This window comes from Siniperca chuatsi, linkage group LG17, assembly GCF_020085105.1.
Source record: "Siniperca chuatsi isolate FFG_IHB_CAS linkage group LG17, ASM2008510v1, whole genome shotgun sequence".
Lineage (NCBI taxonomy): Eukaryota > Metazoa > Chordata > Actinopteri > Centrarchiformes > Sinipercidae > Siniperca > Siniperca chuatsi.
Genome location: NC_058058.1, coordinates 6397675 through 6422275, shown reverse-complemented (window position 1 = coordinate 6422275; position 24601 = coordinate 6397675). Strand labels below are relative to the sequence as shown.

The 24601-nt window shown below is 38.7% G+C and overlaps 2 protein-coding genes across 4 annotated transcripts; one reads left to right on the top strand and one right to left on the bottom strand.

Moving 5' to 3' along the window:
- Positions 1-1032: 1032 nt before the first annotated feature.
- On the bottom strand, positions 1033-6605 carry LOC122864453 (CD209 antigen-like protein C). 2 transcript variants are annotated; one of them, XM_044171904.1, is made up of 8 exons: positions 6473-6605; positions 5690-5767; positions 3304-3420; positions 2771-2848; positions 2481-2552; positions 2078-2229; positions 1812-1936; positions 1033-1720 (listed from the first exon to the last, which is right to left on the bottom strand). In XM_044171904.1, exons 1-8 carry the CDS (start codon positions 6534-6536, stop codon positions 1513-1515), a joined length of 894 nt encoding a protein of 297 aa, XP_044027839.1. In that variant the 5' UTR covers positions 6537-6605; the 3' UTR covers positions 1033-1512. The 2 variants fall into 2 exon arrangements, with proteins under 2 accessions (XP_044027839.1, XP_044027840.1); XM_044171905.1 differs by having other exon boundaries at positions 3304-3417.
- A 1804-nt stretch (positions 6606-8409) lies between these two features.
- ak2 (adenylate kinase 2) lies at positions 8410-24061 on the top strand. Of its 2 annotated transcripts, XM_044171896.1 has the most exons (7): positions 8410-8602; positions 11259-11384; positions 13284-13394; positions 14319-14413; positions 16877-16949; positions 20511-20730; positions 23788-24061. In XM_044171896.1, the coding sequence occupies exons 1-7, from the start codon at positions 8504-8506 to the stop codon at positions 23793-23795; spliced, it is 732 nt and encodes a 243-aa protein (XP_044027831.1). In that variant the 5' UTR covers positions 8410-8503; the 3' UTR covers positions 23796-24061. The 2 variants fall into 2 exon arrangements, with proteins under 2 accessions (XP_044027831.1, XP_044027829.1); XM_044171894.1 differs by having other exon boundaries at positions 8413-8602; positions 20511-23840.
- The last annotated feature ends 540 nt before the right edge of the window (positions 24062-24601 follow it).

Below are 24601 nucleotides of genomic sequence, written 5' to 3'. Positions count from 1 at the left end.
CACAGACATACGCACACACACACATGCACACACTCACAAACAGCACGAACAGGGGACACCTGAGCAGCACAAGGAGAGGAAAAGCTCACAGGGATCGGGGGGAACAGAGCTAACTATAACACTGTTGGACCCAAAGATGGGGAAGAGGCTTTATCTTAAAGAGTCTACGTCCCCAAACCACATTTTTTATGTTCTGTAACAGTGAGGCCACAGATCAGATGTTGCTCCATCTGTTATTCAGTTTTAGGAACTGTGTGTTTCTGCCATTTCACATTCATAAGTGCAATTTTTGGCACAAATATGGAAGTGCTGCCCCCTTCTGGTCATTTTTGTTTGTCTTGACTGCAGGGTGGGTTCAGGTTGAGTGGGACACTTAAAAGCTTCTGGATAGTTTACCCTGTAAGTGTTGATAGCCAATCATAACAGCTGTTATTGTGTTATTGCTGAATGTCAGCTGGACAATAATCAGAGGTGTTGAGTGTTGAAATGTCACAGTTGTGGTCGTGGTGTCACTTTTAAAACCGCCTCACTCAGCGAACCTTATGGTTGACAAATGAAATGCTCTTTTGGATTGATAAGGCTGTCATTTAATAAATTATTAAACAATCATCTAAATTATATTCTTTATTCTGTATTTGGATCCCCATTAGCTTCCACAAAGTGGTCGCTAGTCTTCCTGGGGTCCACACAAAAACCATAACTTTAAAAACAAACAACAATTTAAAATCACACAGTATCAATAAAACAGGAAAATGCAAAATAAGCCAAATATGAAGATCAGAAATTATAAATGAAATAATTGTTTTTTTATTCCAAAACAGCAATAACCAAAATAACATATGTGAGAATCATCAATTTTTGTTTTAGTGACTTTTTTAGAAAAAATCTACGTTTGATCTGTCTTGTCAGCAGAAGAAGAAGAAGAAGGCGCTCTATAAAGAACACTTTTCATCATACAATTTGTTTGTGGACCACCAGATGACCAATGCTCACTTGATATGTATTATACACACGACAAAAACCAGCACATACTAGTTTTTCACAGGATTTTTATTTAGCCTCCACAATTAGCCATGATAACGTTTCATTGTTCCAGCTTCCCAAATGTGAAGATTTGTTGCTTTTCTTTTGAATTATTTAAATAATTGTAATGTATTTGTAATAATTTTGAGGTTTGGACTGTTGGTTGGACAAAACAAGCAATATGAAGGTTTCACTTTGGGCTCTACATACATACTTTTACTTAAGTAACATTTTCAATGCAGGACTTTTACTTTTATAACAGAGTATTTTTACAGTGTGTTATTAGCACTTTTACTTAAAAAATTATCTGAATACTTCCTCCACCACTGGTCATCTGTTACATGTGATATTTTCCTTAATTGTTGAGCACATTCAAGAAACTGCATTTTAATGTTTGCAGGGGGTCTATTTATTTTTAAACATTAACTGTCTAAAAGTAACATTGCTCCACATTCTGTATCCTGTACTGAGATTGTTTAACAGGCTGAGTTAGACCTGAAGTGAACTACAGTGAAGCATTACACGTCCAGTTTGTGCTGCTTTCTCACAGATACTTCTTTGAGACACTTTGCAGGATTTATCAAACCAACCCTTCAGGTAAGCAGCTCCTGCTTTCTCTCCCATCCTCGCACAGTCCTCTCCATCAGCATTGTCCCCTTTCCAGTTGTCTGGCTCATTGCCGCTCCAAAAAGACAAACTGAGATAGTGAGAACAAAAAGAATTAGTTAAATAAATCTGGTAACTTTGATTTTGGAAATTGTCAAAAAAGGTGTCTATAACAGTCAAACCTCGTGTTCAGCGGTGAGCCGTCTGCCCACAACCACGTGTTCTCTTGCTTTGAGTCGGTCAGTCCGATCCAGAACTTGTCCTCATCTTGGTTCATTTTTTCTCTCAGTTTCAGGTCCAGGAATTCCTGTACAGGAAAAACAGATGAAAATTACAACATGTAACATCACTTTTCTGTGCTGAGAGACCATGTAAACTAATACAGAAACATAAGGATGTGATCAAACGAAGCCAGTGAGCTACATGAACCTGCAGCAGTGTGTTATACCTGCTCATCTCTGCTGTCTATCTTAACCAGGTCTCCTCCTTGTTGTCGACATTCATCTCTGCTCTTTTCCCAGGCTGAAGTACTGGTGGAGAAATAATAGCACTTTCCTTCATGTTGCTCCCAGCCTTCTTCACATTTCAGACATGGCTCACCTTTCAGAGATCACAGGAGACGTCAGTCAGGTGCAACAAATCACTTTTTATATTTGTGTGATTAAGAAGCAGCAGGAGCTTTGAAGTTAGTGTGTGAATCTGAGCAGCAGCTGAGACAGAGAGAGGCAACAGTTTTCTACTTCAAGTAACAGTATACTGCCAATCAATTATTCTATCTGTCAATCGATCACTGTTTCTTTAGTCAGTATCAGAGGATGCAAACATGGAAGAAAGGAAAATCCATTACTTACTAATATTTTGTGCAGGACATTGTGGGCATATTTTCTGCGACTTGTAGCATGATTTTAGTTCACTGAGTGTCTCTGTTATGAAAGAGGATAAAAAGATTTCACTTTCATCAGTCCTGAACAGAGAACAAACCTCTTTTACGGTACGGTCAGTTGAGCTGAGAGATAATCAACAGACTAATGCCAGGGGTCACCTGTCAGAATCAAACTGAAACCAACCTGTTGAAAACAATCCAAGTTTGATCCAAAATGTGACACATTTTCAACAGTTTCAAACACAAACAACAGCTTACCTGTGAGATTTTTTTTCACAGCTTCATGGTCATCTGTCACGTTTTGGACGCGTCCCATGGTTTGAATGTTTTGATGAGCTGATTTTAAAAAAAAAAAAGAAAAAGTATAGCCAGTGAAGGTCAAGCACCCATTTAATAAACTGTGAATCAGTGTTTGATGAAGAACATCTGATAAACATCTGTTTGTCAGAGGAGAATCATTCCAAGATTAACTTAGAGCGATGTTTATTAATATGGAGTGCTCTAGATAAAAAATTGGATTGTAAAAATACTGAAATTGTGCCATTTGTAAATCCATTTTGGTTTTTGCTGACAACAGTTCTGAAAAAGAAAAACACATCAACTGGAAAAAAACCATACCAAACAAACAGAACTTGAAACTCAAAGTTCTGTTGAGTTTCACTTCATTTCAAGCTGTTATCCTGTTCTGTCAATGCAAAAAAACAAAAAAAAAAGCCACCAGGTCTGTTCTTTAAAACACCCATCAGATTCTATGAGTCAATCTAAATTAATTAAGAACTGTACAAACTCACAGGTAACACCAAGAGCGATGACAGCAGCTGCCAGGAGAGCACTGAGAACTACCAAGGCCACTCTCTCTGATGTGACCTTTGACCCTCCATTTGATGCCGCTTGTTGTTGGGAAGCTACTGAACAGCAGAAGAGACAGACAGTGTGTTTACATGCACTTAAGTAACCAGGTCACAGCGTGCTTTCTCCACTAAACTTGTTTCTTAAACATCGAGAAACCCAGTTTCTGTAATTGGGGCGGGAGTTCCTCCGTGTATTTGATTTCTTGGCTTGGCCATGTGTATACGAAACCAGGTCTCTAAATGTTTGCTAGCAAGGACCACACCACAAGGGGGGGGGCTGTTTTAAGTACAAAGCAACGAAATGCAGTATAGATCTAACCAGAAGTGCAATAAGTAAGTGCAGGATATAAAGTGTGCAGGATAGAGCAATATTATGAAAATATGTGGATGTGAATAGGGATGTGCAGAGGGAGGGATGAGGTAAAGAAGTAAGTGGATGAGGGGGAGGGAAAAGGAGGGTGTGTCGAGAAAACTGAGACAAACAGGACAGGACGGGTTGACCAGGTATACCAGGTGATTGGAGGTGTGGTTGACGCGTGGCCCTGCTCCCGAACCTAAATGAGCTAGTTCACTTCATCAAGTTAACTAGTTGCAGTTAAAGACTGCAGACAGAGAAAACGTGAAGAAGGTGGACTAATAACATGAACACCTGTACAATATAATACTGCAGCCTTAGAAATGACCTCTGAAATGTAGTGGAGTAGAGGTAGAAAGTGGCATGAAAAGAAAATACTCATGTAAAGTACAAATACCACAAAATTGTGCTTATGTACAGAAGTTAAGACTTTGTGATGTTTTTTTTTTCTCAAAAGCTGAGAGATCAGTCAAAAAATCTAAAAGTTTTTAATGTAAATAGTTCAACTTTATGCACTTTATGGCTGATTTACTGGATTACTTCTACAGGTGTTTGTTAGAATCATAGTTTTAAAGATGTCTCCTGAGACACATGTTGATATACTGATATTTAAACAGAAAAGAGCAATTTGAACTTGTAATACTGTAATAGTCACAATGGCCTTTAAAGCTTTGGTAACCCGTTCATATGTTGTTGTATTAAGGAACTTTTAGAAAGACTGTTACAGAAAAACACACATTCACACACTTTCCTCACTTGCTGCTCTGAGCTCTTTCTTACGTTGCAGATCTCTGGCTGTAACCTCAACTTCTGTTTATTTATTATGCATCACCCAAGGAGCCTCTGCACACATGACAGGTTAAAATATAACATCAAGTGCACAAATATGAGTACTCAGGTCTACACACACACACACACACAACTGTTTGAACGTTTACGCAGCCAGTGAAGATGGGAAGGACCACAGCACATAAAAAATATTTACAGGAAACACTGTGCAACAGATAACAGACGATATATAGTTCCTTTTTCTTGACTTTGACTTCTTCTCTTTTCTCCATTTTACAGTGAACTACAAGACCCTCCCAACATGTCCTCTCTTCAACATGTCCTCTCTTCAATATGTCCTCTCTACAGCCAGTGGTATTTTGTTTGTCTTTCATTCTTTCTTTGCAGTCGGGAAAAGCGGGAGATATTACGAGAAAGAAGGACACGACATGTAAAAAAGTTGCCATGCCTGATTTTAACCCCTCAAAGTTACATCATATTTGCAATAATGTGTCATCACAGACGTTTGCTCCATATTCAGTTTACTTCAGTCAAAGCCCTGACAGTTTCAGATGCTGTTATAAGCTTGTTCACACCAGTAATGTTTGTAATATATTTGTACAGATTATTATTATTTTTAAAATTTTAGTCAGCTGAGAAACACACAAAATGCCAGTTTTCCCTTTAATGCACCTCAAATGTGTTAATTTATAGCTGTGAATATACCTTAAAGTTACAGTGTTTTAAAAAGTGGCCTTCAAATGACCCTTTAAGCTTCTAAATATTTAGTCTCCTATTTGCTTGAACTATAGTAAAACAATAAAGGTGGTTTAACTGATTAAAGTTACATAAAGATGCAATATTTTAAAGAGGGACACACATTTTATTATGTAAAGTATTAAAAGTTTAGGTTAGAAATTTGATTTCTTTACTGTAATACATTTTGCTGTACACAATATACATTTTATTGTGTACATGGTATTATTCACAATAAAAAAAATTTCTAAGGAATTAAGTTGCCGTTTCTAAACTTTTTGGCATTTTAATAGTCTTCTGTTTCCCAGGGCCGAGCACTTAAGCAGTCTGATTAAAGAATACACGTTTTCATTCTGGAAAAAATAAAAAATGCTGAGACTGGTGGCGGTTTGCTTCATGATGACCACTGACAGGAGGTCACAGTCCACCTTCCTGTTTATTACCCACCAGGGAGCTCTGTGGATGGCTGAGTCTTTGAGATCCTGACTTCAGAGTAAGTGGTTTCAGCCAATGAGGAAATTGTCCCTGCAACAACAAAACACAAAACCAAAGTCCTGATGAACTCGCTGACTACTGATGATGAAGTGTAAGATTAAATATAAATATTTTACTCAAACTCTGACAAACAAAAGAAAACACATCTTGGAGGTATTTCTTAGAAAGCTACGGCCTTTACAGTCACCACATCTCAACCCAGTTTCACACCTATTTTGAAGAAAATCTCTATCTCTCTCTATATATAATATAAACTTTCAGCTTCAAATCTATTTAGTGATGTCTGTGACTGTCTCTATATGTCCTTGTGTTATTTCTGACTATGTTTGTTTTTCTTTTTATCTGCTGCACTCGGGTCTCTCTTGCAAAAGAGATCTTGGACTCACTGAGATGACCTGATTAAATACAGGTTGTTTATATAAATGAGGGAATATCTTGTGGAGAAATGGTGTTCATCCCTCCAACAGAGTTCCACAGACTAGGCGAGGAGGCCGGACTCCACACTAACACACTTCATGTCGGTCTTTCCTTTAATTTGTTACCCGTCTGTATATGGATAGATAAATAGATAGATAGATAGATAGATAGATAGATAGATAGATAGATAGATAAAGAGAGAGAGAGAAACATAGATAGAGAGAGAATGATAAATAGATAGAGAGAGAGAGATAGAGAGAGAACAATAGATAGATAGAGAGATAGATAGACAGATCAAGTATCATATATAAGACTCACCATTGGCGATTTCCCTCTCTCTTGTGAACTTGACATCAGAGTACACCACATCAGCTTCAGGCATTTTTCTGCTGTGACCTCCAGTGAGAACTAAATAAAGGCTTCACAGAACACTAGTTAAAGTCCTTCCTAGACGGGGAGGGCTTTATAAAGCGTCTTGTTCCCCAAAATCTGAACTTTTTATTCATTGTGCCATGTTCCACTTCTCTTTTGTTCAGAAAAAACAAATGAATTTTATTCTGTAACAATCAAGTCACAGAGTGATGATGTGTTGGTCTATTGCTTTATTTATTTTGAGACTTTCACAGAGAAGGTGATGAGATTGTATTATTTTTCTCGAAGTCTCGAGGATCTGTACTGTAACTGGGTTGATGAAGCAGAAACAGTTTGTTTTAGTGGAAAAAGGGCAAAACAAACAATTTAAAGTGAAAGAAATTCCCTCTCTCCCTCTCCATCTTTGCTGACTGAATCTGTACTGTCACTATCAAACAAAGGCAAAATACTGAAAACAATCTTCAAAGAAACCAAAGAAATTATAAAAGTTTGGACTATGTAGCTAATACTATACACACCATCCTGCATAGTCAGAAAAGTCTACTGAAAAAAATATTTAGCAAGGTTGTCCAAAGTTAAATAATATATAATATAACATAATATATAGAAACCTCCCTGCACTAACATGGGGAATGTTTTGTTTTTAATAAACATACATCATTTTGCCAATAAATCAATAACTCTACTTACTAACTTTTTTGGGGGAGTTTACAACTGCATGTCATATCAGTAGATAGTTTCCTGAGTAAGTAGATGTTTACTTAAGATTTTTTTATGTTGGTATTTATTTTGTACTATTTCAAACATCAAGAATTAACATTCACGCTGAAAAAAAAATAAATGCTTTTCTTCCTGTGCTTTCAATTGCATCTCAAAGTCTTCATCAGCAGATGGAGTTGGCCCGGTAGTAAGTGAACCTTGAGTTGAAATTTTTCTTTTTTCTTTTACTCAAAACACACCTGCACACACCCAAGAACAAAAGGGGATAATAAACTAATTTAAAAAAATAACGGAAAAATAAAAAATTAATCAATAAATAAGAAAAGAATATTATATATATCACATCACACCTGTTTCAGCCTCTTTGCATCGGCTCCCTGTTGGTTTTAGGATTGATTTTTAGATCTTGTTGATTACTTTTAAGGCTCTTCATGGCCTGGCTCCAGATTATATTTTAGACCTTGTAATCCCTTATGAACCTTCACGTAGTTTGAGATCTTCGGGCAGGGGTCTTCTGTCTGTTCCTGAGTCCAGGACGAAAACTAAGGGGGACAGAGCTTTTGCTATCAGGGCCCCGAGGCTCTGGAACAACTTGCCCAAAGAAATTAGGTTTTCTGAGTCAGTGTCTTTGTTTAAGTCTCGTCTCAAAACACATTTTTATCTGAAAGCAGATCCTGATTTTACCTGAACTGTCTGCTTATTTTATTGCTATTGTGTATTTTATGTATTTTATTTCTTTATATTTCATCATTCACTGTGATATTTTATTTCTCTTGTTGTAAAGCACTTTGTACTTTGTTTTGATGAGTGCTCTATAAATAAAATGTTATTATTATTATATAAAAAAACAAATTATAAATAGTAATTAATTGTTAATTGGGACAGGCATAGAAACCAAAAAGCACATGTTCAACACACCAAAACAATTCAGGAAGACTATGATCAAGAATAAAAGCACTAATGTATAATAAAATAATGTAAATTTCTTGACATGTTGAATATTCCGGACTGAAGCCTTTTTCGTTTTTCTGTTGTGACACAACGAGACGTCGAAATAATTTCATCCAATCAACGCACACAGTTACTGACGGAACAGTCTGGCGGCCAATCAGACGCCGGATTTTCCAGTAGAGGGTGGGGTTTAACCGTTGTAGCAAAAAAGAGGCGGAGACGTTTCTTTTCTTGGCCAACTTGGCTGAAGTGTCACCAGGACGACTCGGGAAAAAGTTTCTGCCGTGGTGGTCTCCCGGTCCAGACATGGCCCCCATCACGCAACTGAAGGAGACAATAGCCGATGTGCATGAGGGGATCCGTGCCATCCTGCTCGGACCGCCCGGAGCCGGGAAGGGGACTCAGGTGAGCTAACTGTGCTAGCTGTTAGCCGTTAGCTTGGAAAAACAGTAGCGTTAAGCGCATGGTCTGTATTAGCACTAGCTAAATCTAATGCTAATACTAATGCTAATGCTAATGCTAAGCTACCTGGCTCTATCTGGTTCCATTTGTCACTACAGCTCTAATGAATTACACAGCTGGACAGTCTGTTGAGATTAAGGTTATATTATTCTTAAATATGTTCGTCAGCTTCACGATGAAGTTAAGTAACGTACTGCAACAACCTCACGAGAGTCTGAGACATAAAGAAATATGTTTGCATGCACGCATGTTTTTTGGGTTTTTTTTGGGTTTTATTTTAAAGTTACTACATAAAACCCCGGTGTCAAAAGATAGCTTTTGTCACCTTCCCTGTTTTAATTTTGTACCACCTACATTATACATTATGCAACACTGATGGTTAAATTGCAGGGCTGCTTCTAAAGGCTACTTTCGTTTGTTGGCAATTATTAAGCTGATTTAATCAGTTTATAACAAGTTTACAATGCTCATCACAGCTTTACAAAGACTTACAATACATACAGAACAGATTTTTTCAATTTGGCATAAAACCCCACTGGTATTCTGCTTACTGTGATATGAAACAGAGAAAAGCATGTAAATCATCACTGTCCAAATGCTGCAATGAGCAAATATTTGGTTATTTTATTATATAGATTACTTTTATTATCAAATATTGGCATAGATTAATTATCTGTTTTTACTAATACCTAATCATCTGTGCAGTATTTGTAGTTTTTTGGACTTATTTTCTGAAACCACATCGTTAGTCGATTAATTAATCAATCAAAAGAAAGCCAATTGGTTAATTGTTCACACATTAATCAAGTGAAAATAGTTCCTGCATCTCCGATGTGAGGGTTTGTTTGTTTTCTATTGTTGTATATTGTTTGTCTGACAAAACGAACAATATAAAGATGCCATCTTAGGCCTTGGGAAAATTGTAGTGGGCATTTTCACTATTTTTGACATTTGATCAACTAAATGATTGACTGATTTATCAAAAATAATCGTTGATAATAAAAATAATAACCGTTAATTGCATCACTCTTTACCTTTTAATTAACTCTTGTGTAACTCTTATCTGCTTGTGCCACATTATACAGTGCCAGGACAACTAAGTGGAGAGGTCTGGAGCCAAAACTGCTGCAGTGACCATGAATTAGAATAACGTTAGCATTAACCTGCAGTTTGCCAGCAATATGTATGTGAAAATACATAAATACAAGAGAAAGCTCAGTTGGAAGTTAGCCAGGATCTGTTCTGGTCAAACCAGTGCTTCTGGTAGATAACAGGATTAGTTCTAACAATGGGCTAAATGGGCATGTACCATTATGTATTTTAAAGCTGGTAAAGATATTGTGTAATTTTCCAAAGATATTGGCTAATGTTGATATGTATTTTTAATAATGACTAATGATCTACCCAAAAATCTACAAAATATCTACCAGAGGTAGTTAAAAGTACAAGTATTTTTAGGAGAGCAAGTCCTTTTTTTTTTTAAAGGCACATAGTTGTCTCTTGCCCTTTTCACGGTTACATAATTCAGAATGATTTTTGTTGTAACTTTGTGGGAGACAGAAACCAGAAAAATTTCGAAATCTGTCTGTGTATCATCTCCACATTGTGTAGTACTCTTACTTCAGTCACGTATGCATGTTGAAGTTCACGCCCTCTGGCATTACTTCTGCTTGCTCAGTCTCTTGTTTCTTTAACACGTATTGTGATCTGGTTTGAGGTCTTCTGTTCTCAGTAATGCAATCTCACTTATTAAGTGCTCCGAAGATTCACTTGTTTTGGTGGATTCTTGTACTTAGAGCTGAAACGATTACTTGATCGACAAAAAATGAATCAGCAGCTGTTCTGATATTCAATTAATAGTTTATGTCGAGCAAAAATACCAAACACTCTCTGGTTCCAGCTTCTGAAATGTGAGGATTTCCTGCTTTTCTTTGTCTTGTATGACAGTAAACTGAATGTCCTTGCGTTTGGTCGGACAAAACAAATTATTGATAGATGAATTGATGATTAAAATAAATGTTAGTTGCAGCCTTAGTTGTATTGCATGTTGCTTGGTGCATGCTGTATTGCAGGTGAGGCCATATGCCAAATATTAAGGTACTGCTTCTTAATGCACAACCAGTCCTGTAGGTTATTTGTCAGAAAACTCATCTTCATCTCCCTGATATGACTATAATGAACTTAATTGACAAGATTAACAGGGGAACTAAGCTTTTACCTCATTAGTTTTCTTTATAGAAGGAGAAAATGTTCCTAATATCTATTTGACTCATCAGTTGAGTTGTATATATGACAACTGAATATGCTAGAGATGCAGTTTCGCCTGCACGACTATATAGTTCATTTTTGGTGCATAGCTGCAACTGAATAATAATCTCTGTTGCTGAAAACTCTTTGGTCTCACAGTCAAAATGAACAAATTCCTTTCATGCTTTTACCAGCCAGCAATGCAGGTGGTTGACTCTCTGACAGAACAGAGGGCAGAACAAAGTAAAATCTACAGCCAAACTTTGTCTCCGTTTGTCTGGTTGGTGGTGATAATTTATAACTTTTTAATAATGTGTTATTTAACACGAATGATCTCTTCTTCTCCCTGCAGGCCCCTCGGCTAGCAGAGCAGTACTGTGTTTGCCACCTGGCCACCGGAGACATGTTGAGGGCCATGGTGGCTTCAGGCTCAGAGCTCGGCAAGAGGCTCAAGGAGACCATGGATGCCGGCAAACTGGTAACTTTTTGCTCATCTGCTTCTCATGATCACTGTGTGTATTTTTCTTTCTCTGCTCCTTTGCCCTCTCTGAAGCTCTGTGTTGACATTACAGTCCTTTTATGTTCAGTCCCACATGACTACATGTCTCATGTTTTGTCTTTAATGACATTTACTGCTAAAATGGCTTCCAACGATGTTGAGAACACAAGCGTGCAGTGCAACAACTGTAAGACAGGAAATCAAATTTCAAGTTGGAGCTTTTTTCCATATATGGAGAAAAGTAAAACTCTGAAACTATCTGCGTAAAGTGGTGTCTGCTAATGGAGGCAAAATTACATGTTTACCATGTTTATTGACTGTTACTCTTTTCTATCAATGACTCTGCTCTTGTTTTGTTTCTTTAATTCTTACTGTTAAGTGTCAGCTTGGGCAGACACTGCGTTTTTATTAATCTTGTACGTTGTTTTAAATCGCACTACATATTTTAATCCGCCTGTCTGCACGTCCAGAACCTGCAACTTTTATGCTCACACTGTACGGATCAATTGACCGGCCACGACGTGGGTGCTTATACGGAACATAAGCACAGTACCCCCGGTCGGTTTTGTCCAGTGACAATTACAGTAAAGTTTATTCAAACAAGACAACTGCGTCCACAACATTGTTAACTAAAAGAGAGAAAGGCAGCATTACAATTCTACTATGAACGGAATCCGTGCATTGTCTGTCCGTCTTTAACAGGGTGTTGCTTTAAAATTGTAGTAAATATTCAACATACCCTGTAAGTAAAGGTTAAATACATAATCATACTGATGTTCATTGCAATGGGACACAAGGAAATATAGTTCCTTATTTTTTGCACGTGGCCCCTTAAATATGTCTACTTGTGATCCCTCATAACAGGTTGCATATCTATGAGTTGTGAACATGTGACATTTTCTCTTCTCAGATTATGTCATTTGAATAGATGCCTGAAAAGGTCAAACTCCATGTATTTCACAAGAAAAAAGCAAATATTAGAGATAAAATCCCAAAAATAAATATAATTTTATGTAGCACAATGTTTTTGACTCAGCTGTAATCATCTGGTGACCCTATGTACGACCCTCACAAGGGGTCACTGCTGATACTGAGCGATGACGCTGCCATTTTTAAATGACAGTCAGCATTTGGAGTCTGTCATTAAATAACAACATAATTCTGTATTGTGATGACTGTCATCTATTTAGTCTATCCTAATTGATATAAATGGGGTGGACAAAATATTAGAAACTCCTCTCGGTATAATGCAATACAATTCAACAGCACCGTAAACTACATCCTCCAAAATGTTTCAACAAAAACTGAACATTATAACCTCCGTGATGGTAGAATTTATTCCAGGACTGTTGTATCAGATTGCATTACTTTTATCTGGGTGTAATCTTATTCCTACTTAATGTTTTAACTAAATTAAGACGTTTCTCCTGGCACCAAAATAATAATGTGTGCCGTTTTATAACATTTCTAATCTCTAATTGTGTGTGGTGTTCTGTATTTGTGTGTGTGCGTACTGGACATGTGTGTCTTTATGCACCTGTTGCATAACTCTTTGTCTCTGGCCTTTTCAACATGTGACTGATTTCTCATTGTGATTTCCTCAGAGCTGTTTGCTGCTGTGTTTGCTTGTATTTATGTATATCCACTGCATAAACAAGTGTGTTTGCTGTCCTTTACATAAAATGACACCTTTTATTGTCATGAAGGAAATTTACTGTCACATATATCAGAAGCAACTGAAGTGTGTCAACATGTTGTTTTCTAATTAAGGTCATAGTATTCTTCGTGTGGCTCCTGTACAGAGCTGTGGCTATGCAGGATGTAGCAGGTTACAGTGTGAATAGATGGATGAGAGAATGATCTTTTGTTCTCTTGCAGGTCAGTGATGAGATGGTCGTGGAGCTCATAGAGAAGAACCTGGACACGTCGGCCTGCAGGAACGGTTTCCTGTTGGACGGGTTCCCTCGCACAGTCAAACAAGCAGAGATGGTGAGGATTTCATTTGATGCTGTTGCTTTCTGCTGTTTTGTGAAACAAAATGGCACAGAGTGGAATTAATTAATCAAAACAGAGTTCAACAGTGCATCGATAACTTGTAGGTCACAATAGAAATTTAAAAGAATAGTTTGACATTTTAGGAAATACACCTGTTTGCTTTCTTGCCCGACAAACTCACGGTGACTCCAGGAAATCACTGCACCCAGAGAGAAATAGTTCCAGGATGTAACTCCCCATAAAACCAAAACTTTTAGGTTTGTGTACAGATATAACAAATGAGATGCAACATGTTATTTTGTGAGTTTTAGAGGTCCTGATAGGTGTATTTTTGAACTTTGGACAAAGCCAGGCTAACTGTTTCTACCTCTTTTCAGTCTTTGTGCTAAGCTAAGTCTCTGCTCTAGCTCCATACTCTATCCACATGTGGTATCGATCTTCTCATCTAACTGTACAGAAAGTAAAAATAATAAACGTCATTATTGCCCAGAATGTAACTTCACTAAAAGGACAAAACTCATATATATATTCACTATAATAAATGCAAAAACAAAGCTTAATGAAAGATCATGGAAGAAGTTTTCTGCAAATTAACATGAAAGAATGGGAATAGATCAGAGAACAGGGAGGCTTTCTACTAAAATATGATCAAATATACTTTAAACAGAGGGAATTATGAATAAAGGCATGTCTCTAATAACGTGTTGCAAACTAAAGAATAGTTTTCTCCTTTTAGTTTAAGTAAAAGGGGAAAAAGGTAAATTATGAAGCAAAAGCATTATATAAATGCAGCCATTGACTATTTGAGAATTTACGACTTTCAGCTGATGTTTTTATTTAGTCTGATTCATCATATTGGAGAGAAGTGGAAGATCAGTCATGTCTTATGTTTGACTCCTGTGTGTTTGTCTTTTCCAGCTGGACGACTTGTTGGACAAGAGACAAGAGAAGCTGGACTCTGTGATCGAGTTCGCTGTTGACGACTCTCTGTTGGTCCGCAGGATCTGTGGCAGGTAGGAGTCGGCATGAGAAAGCATTAATTATTCAAGACTTTAGAAAGGATTCAATCTGTTTTTATTTCCCGGTGGTTTATGATTTCCCAGGATGCTTTTACCTTTTGGCTGAGAAGCTCCTCATTCTGTCTGCACGTTAAATCCACCCGGGCAGGTAGATTGATTCATGTGAACAGAAGAGTCTGGGACAGTGAGATAATGTTGGAGAGAAGTGGAGCGTGAAAGCATGCGATCAACAGAAGGTGGCCTGAAGGGGTTTGAGAGCGTCCTGCGGCTGGAAGGTTGAATCCTTAAAGAAGTCGACCTGTCCGTCCCTGAAGAAATGTGCTGCTCGGTGCCTCATTGTACTTTTTAAACTGTTTGCTGAAATGCTACTTTTCATGAATCTCAAAGGGCATAAAAGTGTATAAAACAAAAAATAATGTGAATATTAGAATCAAGCTACAGCTCATTAGTGACACTCAAATTTACAGTGAAAAACACAGGATTTTAAAGTGAAGAATTTTTGTCTTGGTATTAGAAGTGACTTCTTATCTCTATCAGAAACAGAATCAGAATCAGAAATACTTTATTGATCCCCGAGGGGAAACTCTTTTGTTACAGCAGCTCACTATCACGTCAGTGCACACAAGGAGTAGAAGTACTAGCAAAAAAATATAGTACACTATAATACAGGTAACCAAATAAATTAAGTACCAAGTGGGTAAGTATAAAATAAAATAAGTGTGCTGTACCAAGTGGGTTTACAGGTTGATGATAGAAGTACAGGTGCTTTTAAGAAAGGTGACCTCCTGAAACCAATAAATTAATTCAAGGTGTTATCTGATAGATAAGGACACAGTTCTGTTAGAAAGTTAATATGTTGTTCATAAATATTTCAACAAAGTCCCACCAGCATTGCTAACAGCAAAATGTCAGAACAAAATCAGTTCATTTCAAAGGATTTGCTATTTGTAAATCCACATGGTGCTTTCAGATAGAGTTGACGTTGAATGTACATTTACTGTAGTTAGTCGTGTACTGAAATTACAGTTTTGACATACTTGTACTTTACTTGAGTATTTCCATTCTGTGCTTTATACTTCTACTCCACTACATCTCAGAGGGACATATTGTACTTTTTACTCCACTACATTGGTTTGACAGCTGTAGTTTCTTTTTACATTAAAAAACCCCACCATATGATGCAGTAAATGGACTATAGTACTAATCTACCAAGTAGTATACAAAGTAACTAAAATTGGCTCCACATTGACTAACTACAACATTAAAATGCTCTTACATGTATTTGTGAAAGTAGCCAGTCTGCATAATAAGTGCTTTTCAGACTTTAAGTACATTTTGCTGATAATACTTCTGTACATTTCCTTAAGTAACATTTTGAATTCAGGACGTATTTTTAGACCATGGTATTTTTACTTTTACTTACTTGGTAAAGGATCTGAGTACTACTTCCACCACTGACCAAATGCAAACCGTCATTAGTTTTCTAATGATGACAGACATTCGAAGCTTCGGTCAAACATGTCCTGCACAATTATTTTGCAGAAGCGGTTCCACATATTACAGTGTTATTGTGGAAGTTACGAAGCAAGAAGCCACTTCAGTAATTCTGGCTTGTTTACTTCTGCCTACAACCCGGTGTTGTCCTTAACCATGACATGTTGAATGAGAAGCAACACCAGTAGACCTCTCCTCTTTTGATGTATGTTGCCTCAAGTGAAACAAGTCACAACCAACACCAGCCACTGCACGACCTGCAAGTAATCGCTACATCACCAAGCTTGCATCGATGCTCTGATAAATTTCGCTGTGCCACTTTCTGGTCTGACCTGGCACTGATTCATTTATGTAAACTCTAGAGGTGGAGGCCAAAGAGAGAACTGAAGAGAAAGTTATAACCCTTATAACAACTTAATTGGCAGTGCCTTGTTGTTTCCTGGTACGTTTCCAGCTCTTCTCCGTTCACCATGCAACAAATCATTCTTTATATATCAGTTTTGAAACCGTTAAATATAACAGGCTGTGCGCTGATTTGAAGCTGACACACACATTGAACAGGCAGACGTGTTTTCAGAGACCTGTGTCTAAACATGTGTCTGTGCTTTAGAAAATGTGTTGTGAAATATTTTATTGGCGTTGCAGCACAATGTTTGTCTTTCTACACAATAACCGCTCTACATTATGTGTATGCCACACTGAATAGAAGACAGTTAGTTTGTAAATCTTTTAAAAAGCCATCTTTCTGTCCGCTGTGGTCCTTTTTGTGAGCAGGAGGAGGCCGGCTGCCTCCTTTTCAAGCCCAAGTAGGCCAAGGGCAGCATGTGGGATGTGAAAAGGACAGTTAAGTAGTTAGTGAGTCACCGTGGATGTCTAACCCTCATCTGTCCTCCTCTGCCCTCACTCAGATTTCTTTTCTGTCCTTGTCCCATCCTCCTCACCATCTCCCCACCATTTCCCCAGACTAATTCATCAGCCAAGTGGCCGCTCCTACCACGAGGAGTTCAACCCCCCCAAAGAGCCCATGAAGGATGACGTAAGTAGTTTCACTATCAACCCACTTAGAAACCACTTCCACCTACCTAAAATTGCTGCAATGCTGGAAATTGGTGACTATCAGCCAGCTTCTGACAAAGTGCTTTGACGCATTCTGAAAATATTAGGGACATTTGACCTTAATTAAATACATGAAGATGTTTCTGGTTAAAAGCTATTCATGTTATTAAATCTAGATAACATCACAACTGAGTAGATGAAGAGACTCAGAGTTAGAGAAGATTTCTGCTTGGTGGTGGGAAAGTTAAAAAGTCATCGAGTAAAGTTTTAACTTATCACCTTTCGGCGAAAATCGCTGTTTTCAATCCAAAATAGGTCATTTGTGTGATTCATGTAGATCCAATGAGATTTTGGTTTGTGTGTGTGTGTGAAATAAGAACCATGCCTTCTTAGTTGTCAAAAAAAGCTCCTTCTGTGCAATGCACCTAGGGCTGGGTAACCAAAACCAGCACCCTTAAAGTGATACTCATCATGTGAATAGAAGCATTCACTTGCGTAAAATGCCACCAGTCTTCCCCATCCAAATGATTTTTACACAAATACATTTTGAAAGTGTTCTGTAATTCGATTTTAATGCACAAGATAAGTGTAGCTTACAGAGAACCGGCAGAACAGGCCAGCCTTGTTTATCAGAGTGTTGGACTATGAGTTAATAGTTGAGTCAAGCATAGAGGTTGTATTTGGCTATGTGTAGCTCTGGTTGTGTCTGTTTTACAAACCATCTGCATAAAAACCCCAGCATGCTGATTCTCTTGCTCCTCCGGATCCCGTTTCGCTGCCGAAGTGTCTCTGGGGTAGACAGAGAGGACAGGCCGGGAGTCCGCAGGGCGGGCTGCCACACACTGGCACACTCCACCATCACTCCGCACAGTAGTCCGGAGCTGGGTCTGGGTCCAGCCCGCCGGAGAACGAGGCGAAGAAGTGTTTGGTGTGTGTGTGTGGAGGTCATCACATTAAATCAAAGAACGCTTGCAGTGATTGGCTGCGAGCAAAACCATAGGTGTCCTTTTAAAGATTGCCCGTGCTAATGCCAGAGGAAATTATTAGACTGTTATGAATGACACACAGCAAAGGTCATATATTGAGTAAGGCTATTATTCAACTGTTCCTCTACCAAATGAATTTATAGCTAGATGAGTCCAGCACTGGCTGACTCTAGCTCAGCAGATGACTGTAATTGATCAATCACATCACATGTTCACTTAAGCAGCATGTCACTGTAATGGGAAAAATAGAAAACCTTCTAGGTTGCAAAATTAGAGGACGCGGTAGCCTGTTGTGATAATGGTGAGCAGTGAATGAAATGAAGCAAAAAAAAAGCTTTGGGTCTTAAATTTGGCAGTACCAGTCAGGTCTTGGAAGGGCTGGGTTTGGGTCTTAGTTTTAGGCCCGTACATATCTCTTCTCCAGAGTTTGTACCTCTGATCTGTGTTCTACTTAATCTAGATTTCTGTAAACAACATTGTGTTTTTGAGGGAATGTGGAGCTGAGAGACTTAGGACACTATATTAATCTCACAACCACGACCACGAGCACAGAGTGGTAGGTCTTGGATGCACGGACTGTAGGGTCTCCAAGCCCACCTGCTACGTTTGTGCTGCAGCGCAAAGTGCAAAAGGGCTGGGTAAAGCGGATTATATATCGGAGGGTGTGGTGATTTAATAAATACACTCTCAGCCAGTCACATCACTAGTCTCATCGTTCTAAAACAGCTGAGCCAACAAAAACATGAACAGCTGATTTTTTTTTAAATGTGTTTTTTAAGTTGGAAAGGAGGCTGTGACACGCAGGATTAATGAGCTCTGGTAATCTGATGCTGAGTTATAACGAACCAGTCTGATGTGTGTAGAGGTGTATGGGGTTACATTGTAGCAGGCTGGTGTCCTTTGATGTAATTTAATGAAGGTAAACACAGTGGGCTATAGTACGTAATGGCACTGAGCTCTGACGCAGAACTCCAATCAGAGGCTGCACATTATCAACGCATCTGAAGGCTGCAGGGAGTTAATGATCTGAAGGATAAGCTTTTCATGCAGTATAAAGCAGCTGTGGACAACAGATACTGTAAGAATCACAAATTTATGGATGAATGTAGACTGATTTGCACACTTTCCTGCTTTAACCACAGTATATTTTATATTTTGATGCTGATTTAAAGGAGCAGTGTGTAGGATTTAGTGGCATCTAGTGGTGAAATCGCTGTTTGCAACCATTTGAATACTGCTCACCTCAGCCTCCCATTCCAAGCGTGTAGGAGAAATTACGGTGGCCACGAAAAAACACAAAAGGCCCTCTCTAGAGTCAGTGTTTGGTTTGTCCATTCTCGGCTACTGTAGAAACATGGCGGTGCAACATGGCGACCTCCGGGGAAGGGGACCTGCTCCCCCTGTAGATAAAAACGGCTTATTCTAAGGTAATGAAAACACAGCAATTCTTATTTTCAGGTGATTATACACTAATGAAAACATACTTATAAATATTATATTCCATTTCTGCCAATAGATCCTCCTAAATGTTACATACTGAACCTTCAACACATCTACTGGCTGGAGAGTTTTTAATGAAAATAGTTTAAGCGTTATTCCGTTAAGTATTTAGTTTGCATTTGTTGACAAAATCATCAGATTGGCAGCAGATTGATGTTGCACTAGAAACAGATGTGGTTCTGAGACGTTTATTCTCAGTACAAAGTTGAAGGCCTCTCCTCCCATCTGTGCACTCTGTGCATGGCACCAAAATAGCACACAGACATGCAAAGCCAATTTCAAGGTCAGGAAAATACCAAACTGATCAAGTGCTGCATGCGCTGACTGTTGCGCCACCCTGAAAATAGCCCTTAATGTTAAGGATGTACTGATCCAACTTTTTTTAAATCCTGGTTTCAACTCAGATGCTTAAGCTCAGGGTATCTGCTTATGCAGAGTACATATCTGATACCAGTGCCCTCTTTTTCCCAAATTTAAACTGCGTAGAACTCATTGGGATCATGTTTATGTAAAGTAACATGAGGCCAAGTGTCGCTGTGGCACTGAATGAATGTAACTGAATGAATGTAACTGATAGCAGAAACACACAAGTTTATAATAACATGGCCAAGGAAATTGTATTTAATGTGGATCGGTCACGTCTGCCCCATAGCCAATCTGATTTCTAAGTCCAGGTTTGGTGCCGATACAGATCCGACAGATTGGACCAGTGCATCCCTACTTAATGTGCTTTACTCTTTGTATAAATGTGTAACATGTGAAACCATGTGGCTCATCTGCAAACAAAGCACTACACGCAGCGACATACAATCCCCTGGCTTCGAAAGAAGGCTGTGATTTCCAAAAGCTCCTCTTTTGTCGACGAACACAAAGACGAATTTCAGTACAGCAACAAGTAACATGTCAAAGGGATACAGTGACATTTGATTAGGGTGCCTTATGAAACCAAGATGAGAGCATTGACGTAATTGTAGACACAAGTTGAAACTGCATGCATTGTTGTACATGTTTTACCATCTCTGTTCTTCTCATGTGATTTTTTTGTCTGCACTCAGGTGACAGGCGAGCCGCTCATTCGCCGCAGCGACGACAACGAGACGACGTTGCGCTCCCGCCTGGACGCCTACCACCGGCAGACCATCCCTCTGGTGAAGTACTACAGTGCAAGGGGCCTGCACACGGCCATCGACGCTGCCCAGAACCCAAACGTCGTCTTCGCCTCCATCGTAGCCGCCTTCTCCGCTGCCACGGAAACTCCCGCCCGTGCCACTGCCTGTAAAGACCAAGTGTTCTTCATTTAAAAACCTTTTTCATCCTTCCCGTTTCCCCTCCAATGGGTTCTTTTTTCCCTCAAGGGTGAAGATTATACAAGAGTTGATCGAGTGTCACAGTGGCAACAAAATGTAACCTTGCGAGGTGTAAACATGGAAGATGGAGACTCAATGTGGCGTCAGCAAATCAAGAAATTCACAATGTTCCACCAGTGTCATCCATGTTGTAGAAATAGAAAGGATTTAAAGTTGTATTTTTGTTACTCTTCATCACAAAATCAAGTCTGAAAGAGAACTAGCCAGTGTAGAACTGATCAATAACCACAAAACAAACTGGCTCTTAGCACTATGCTGCTGCTTCTGCCTTTCACTATATAGAGATGAAATTTAAGGTTTTGACATTTAGCAGAGCAGAATGCCATACACGATTATTGAGATGCTTTTCATCAGAAGGTGTTTAAAATATTGACATTTGTCGCATATTGTTTGCTTCTGCTGGTCAGGTTTGCTCTTGTTTAATCGATGACTTTGCCCTTTTCTCTTCCTCACTCTCTGATTCTTGTGCACGTACAGTCGATCTCCTGTTTTTCCTATCAGCTTACATTTCCTCCTCCTTTGTTTCTTTAAAGATAGAAATGCATTAGAAGCATCAGACATGCATTGTCCACCCAGCCAGTGTTTTTCAGTGGCATTTAACATTCTCATATTAGTTTTATGTAGCACAGAGAGAGAACCAAAGCTGTTGGTTTTCATTAAATGTCATAAATCTGCAATGACCGTTTTAACAGTTTTGAGCGAAAGAAACATGATGCATGATGTTATTGCTGAAAAAGAAGAGTTGGGTGAGAGATGTGAGGCAAAGATACTGCGTGAGGTGAAAGGGACAGGTGCATGCACATGTTCTGAAAACGACAGGTTAGGCTGTGACATACAGCTCATGGAGGCAATGAAGGTACTTTAAAACCCTTAGGGCCTGATTGCTGTGACTTGTGTCAGAAATTGCACTTGTTTTCAGTGTTTCAGTTAAATCTGAACACACAGACATGATACACGTATTTTTAGATTCAGTGAGAAGCAGCATTATCCCTCAGTGCAAATAAATGTCCTTAAATCCACTTAGAAATCATAGAAACAAGGTGCTCCTTATAACTCCAGAGCTTGCCTGAGAATCATCGTGTTTTTAAGTTTTCTTCAGTATCAAAGTGATCCAGTGATAGTTGTCTGTACATCCATGGGTGCATTGCAAACAGAAACTGCTAATAGTTAATTCTGCATACTTTTAATAATGTCTCGATTTTTGTCTGAGGACCCACAGCGTCAGAGAGTGAAAACCCCTGGTCTCTATAAAGCAGACTAGAAGAGACCAATTTTGTGTCACTCTTAAGAAAATCGGTTTCAGCAGCAGGTTTCAATGTTGATGCTTTACTCTCAGACCTCCAGCTCACCACCAAAGTGACGAAACAGGAGGTTCAAATGATGCGTCAGTTATTGCGTCCAGTGGAGACTTCACCCCTATCTCTCACCCGGGACATACTTCCCTTTCTTCATCCATCAGAATAACCTGCTATCTCCTCTTCTTCCTTATACTGCTCCTCCTTGGCTCAAATACTGCGCTCTCTCACTCTCGGACTCCACGAATGACCTTTTGGACATTTGAGAGACTGTACTGGTTGCAAATTAACTCAGCATTTGATTGATATGGCTAACTGCTAAATCAGTATGCACTTCACTGTGAAACAGACTGTACAGTATTTTAGTAGCTGAATCCTTCCTTTAGACCTAAATGTTGTCTGACTGACAATTACATTTCTCAGATAAATCAGTGAGACCAGACTGCTTTAGAAAGAGTGCATCCTGGTCATTTTAGTCTTGTCATACGAATTTGTAAAATGGCTTGTTACAAAAAAGTTATTACAGGAATTTAACTTTGTATTGGAATGTCGAGCACTTTATGAAGTCCCTCGTACCTAATGTGAAGTTTGTCTTATATTTTAAAATTGGGAAATGTGTTCGTTTTCACATCAGTGTCCAGAGTCCAGTTGGATAAAAACACTTTCAGACTGATGTCAATTAAATAATTTTATCAGTGACATTGAAAGTTAAAGATGAGTCGGCGTCTTGTGTGCTGACTTGCTGGTCTCTCAGCAGGAGCACTGACATCACAGTTTGTGTGAAGTGAACTGGATCAAAGAGACAAGCTGAAGGACGTTGGTCACTCAAACCTTCAGAAAAATTCCCTCTCGTAAATGTTTTGAATCCCAAAGATGTCCTTCTTATGACCTTCTTTTTGTTCCATAGGCTTGTACTTAATGTACTTGCTTAATATGTTTTGTTCCATAGATGTATTCTTGAATGATACGTGATAAATAACATTTTAGCTTTCTTTAATTATCAACAGAAGTAAAGATTTCTTTCCTCCTGTCATAGCTGATATATTGGAAATAACAAACTCGGCCTCTGAACACTCCTGTGACATCGGGCTCCTTGAATCCTCTGTTCCTCCTTGACCTATTAGTTTCCTCCCTGTTCTGTAGTCACCTGGTGTTTGTGTTCAGTGGAAACATCTTGCATGCAGACTGTGTCACCCGCACTTTCCCTTGAATACTGATGTGTTTCTATTCTCTCGGGGTTGTTGTGATGGAAAAACAATAGCAGATGTTCAGCATTCGCAGCAGGCAGATTTCAGTCTTTTATTCAGCTCAACCAGACAATTTCATGCTAAATTTCCCTTAATATTCTATATAATGATGCCGTGGTTCTGTTTTTTTTATTCAAAACTTTTTAAAAGCTTTGAATGTGTATATTTAGAATTGAAACCTGACAGAAAACCTTGCTGTCTGTTTTGTTCACCCCTAAATGAATGTGACTTTTGAATGTGCACTTTAAAGTGAACGCTGGCACCCTAATTGCAGTCGGAGATGGACAGGACTAATTTATTGTCCATTGCTCTTGAAAGTTCCAGCATTTAAATGTCCAAGAAAGTATTATTACCATGGCTTGTTGCCTTTTCTCTGTAATTCACCCAAAACTTTTCTTCCCCTCTCTCTCCCTTGTCTTCCAGCTGGTTGAATCCTGAGCTGCTCCATTCCCAACGAGGCGAAGGATTGGAGTTGGCAAAAGATGTCGGGTGGGTGGACAGACGGAAGGGGGATCAGAATATAGGGGGAATCCTTACACTTCATGAGTTAAGGTTAATTTTGCAGTGCTGTGGGCCTCTTAGTTGTCAGCACATTTCTATTTCCAGTAGATTCTGAACAGAGCGAGAAAAGCCAATTTATTGTCATATTCCTCATGTTTCTCCCTCTAATAAATCTCATGCTTTCCTACAATCATCACATTTTGTGCACATCGTGTTGTTTTTTTGTTTGATTTTTTTCACCTGACTCTCCCACTGTGCAATCCACAAGTTTAAATAAGTAGTTGTAGATAAGTATTAGAGACTTTAATGTTATCCAGTTACATGATTTAGGCCTCCTGCTGTAATTCTTAATACACCACATGTTGGATTTGCTTTTGTTTTAGTCCAAAAATGACACAAGGATGGATAATCTTGGCCTGGTGAGGAAAGGCAAGTTTGCTTGTATTTCGCCTTTTAACAACAAGGCAATTCAATAGTCTTTACATAAGCAAAGGCTGAACGTTTACCAACCGGGCAAAGCAGGCAACTGCAAAAACCTCTGGTTCAATGTGTGTCAGTTTCTTTTTGGTAATTACTTCTACATTTGCATCTTACATGGTGCATTTTCCTACAAATAGTTGTTTGATCATATTACCTGAACTGAAACTAGCATACAGAAAACATGGAAAGGGGTAGTATTCCACTTTATGGGTGTTGGTTGGTTTCTGAGTCTTCGTGCAAAATATAATGAAGTTGC

Coding starts and splice junctions, on each gene's coding strand:
- LOC122864453 (XM_044171904.1), bottom strand. CDS start 6,536: ATGCCTGAAGCTGATGTGGTGTACTCTGATGTCAAGTTCACAAGAGAG. Junction 5,768..6,472: donor AGAGAGGGAAATCGCCAATG/GTGAGTCTTATA, acceptor TTGTTGTTGCAG/GGACAATTTCCTCATTGGCT. Junction 3,421..5,689: donor GCCATCCACAGAGCTCCCTG/GTGGGTAATAAA, acceptor TCTGCTGTTCAG/TAGCTTCCCAACAACAAGCG.
- ak2 (XM_044171894.1), top strand. CDS start 8,504: ATGGCCCCCATCACGCAACTGAAGGAGACAATAGCCGATGTGCATGAG. Junction 11,385..13,283: donor CCATGGATGCCGGCAAACTG/GTAACTTTTTGC, acceptor GTTCTCTTGCAG/GTCAGTGATGAGATGGTCGT. Junction 16,950..20,510: donor AAGAGCCCATGAAGGATGAC/GTAAGTAGTTTC, acceptor GTCTGCACTCAG/GTGACAGGCGAGCCGCTCAT.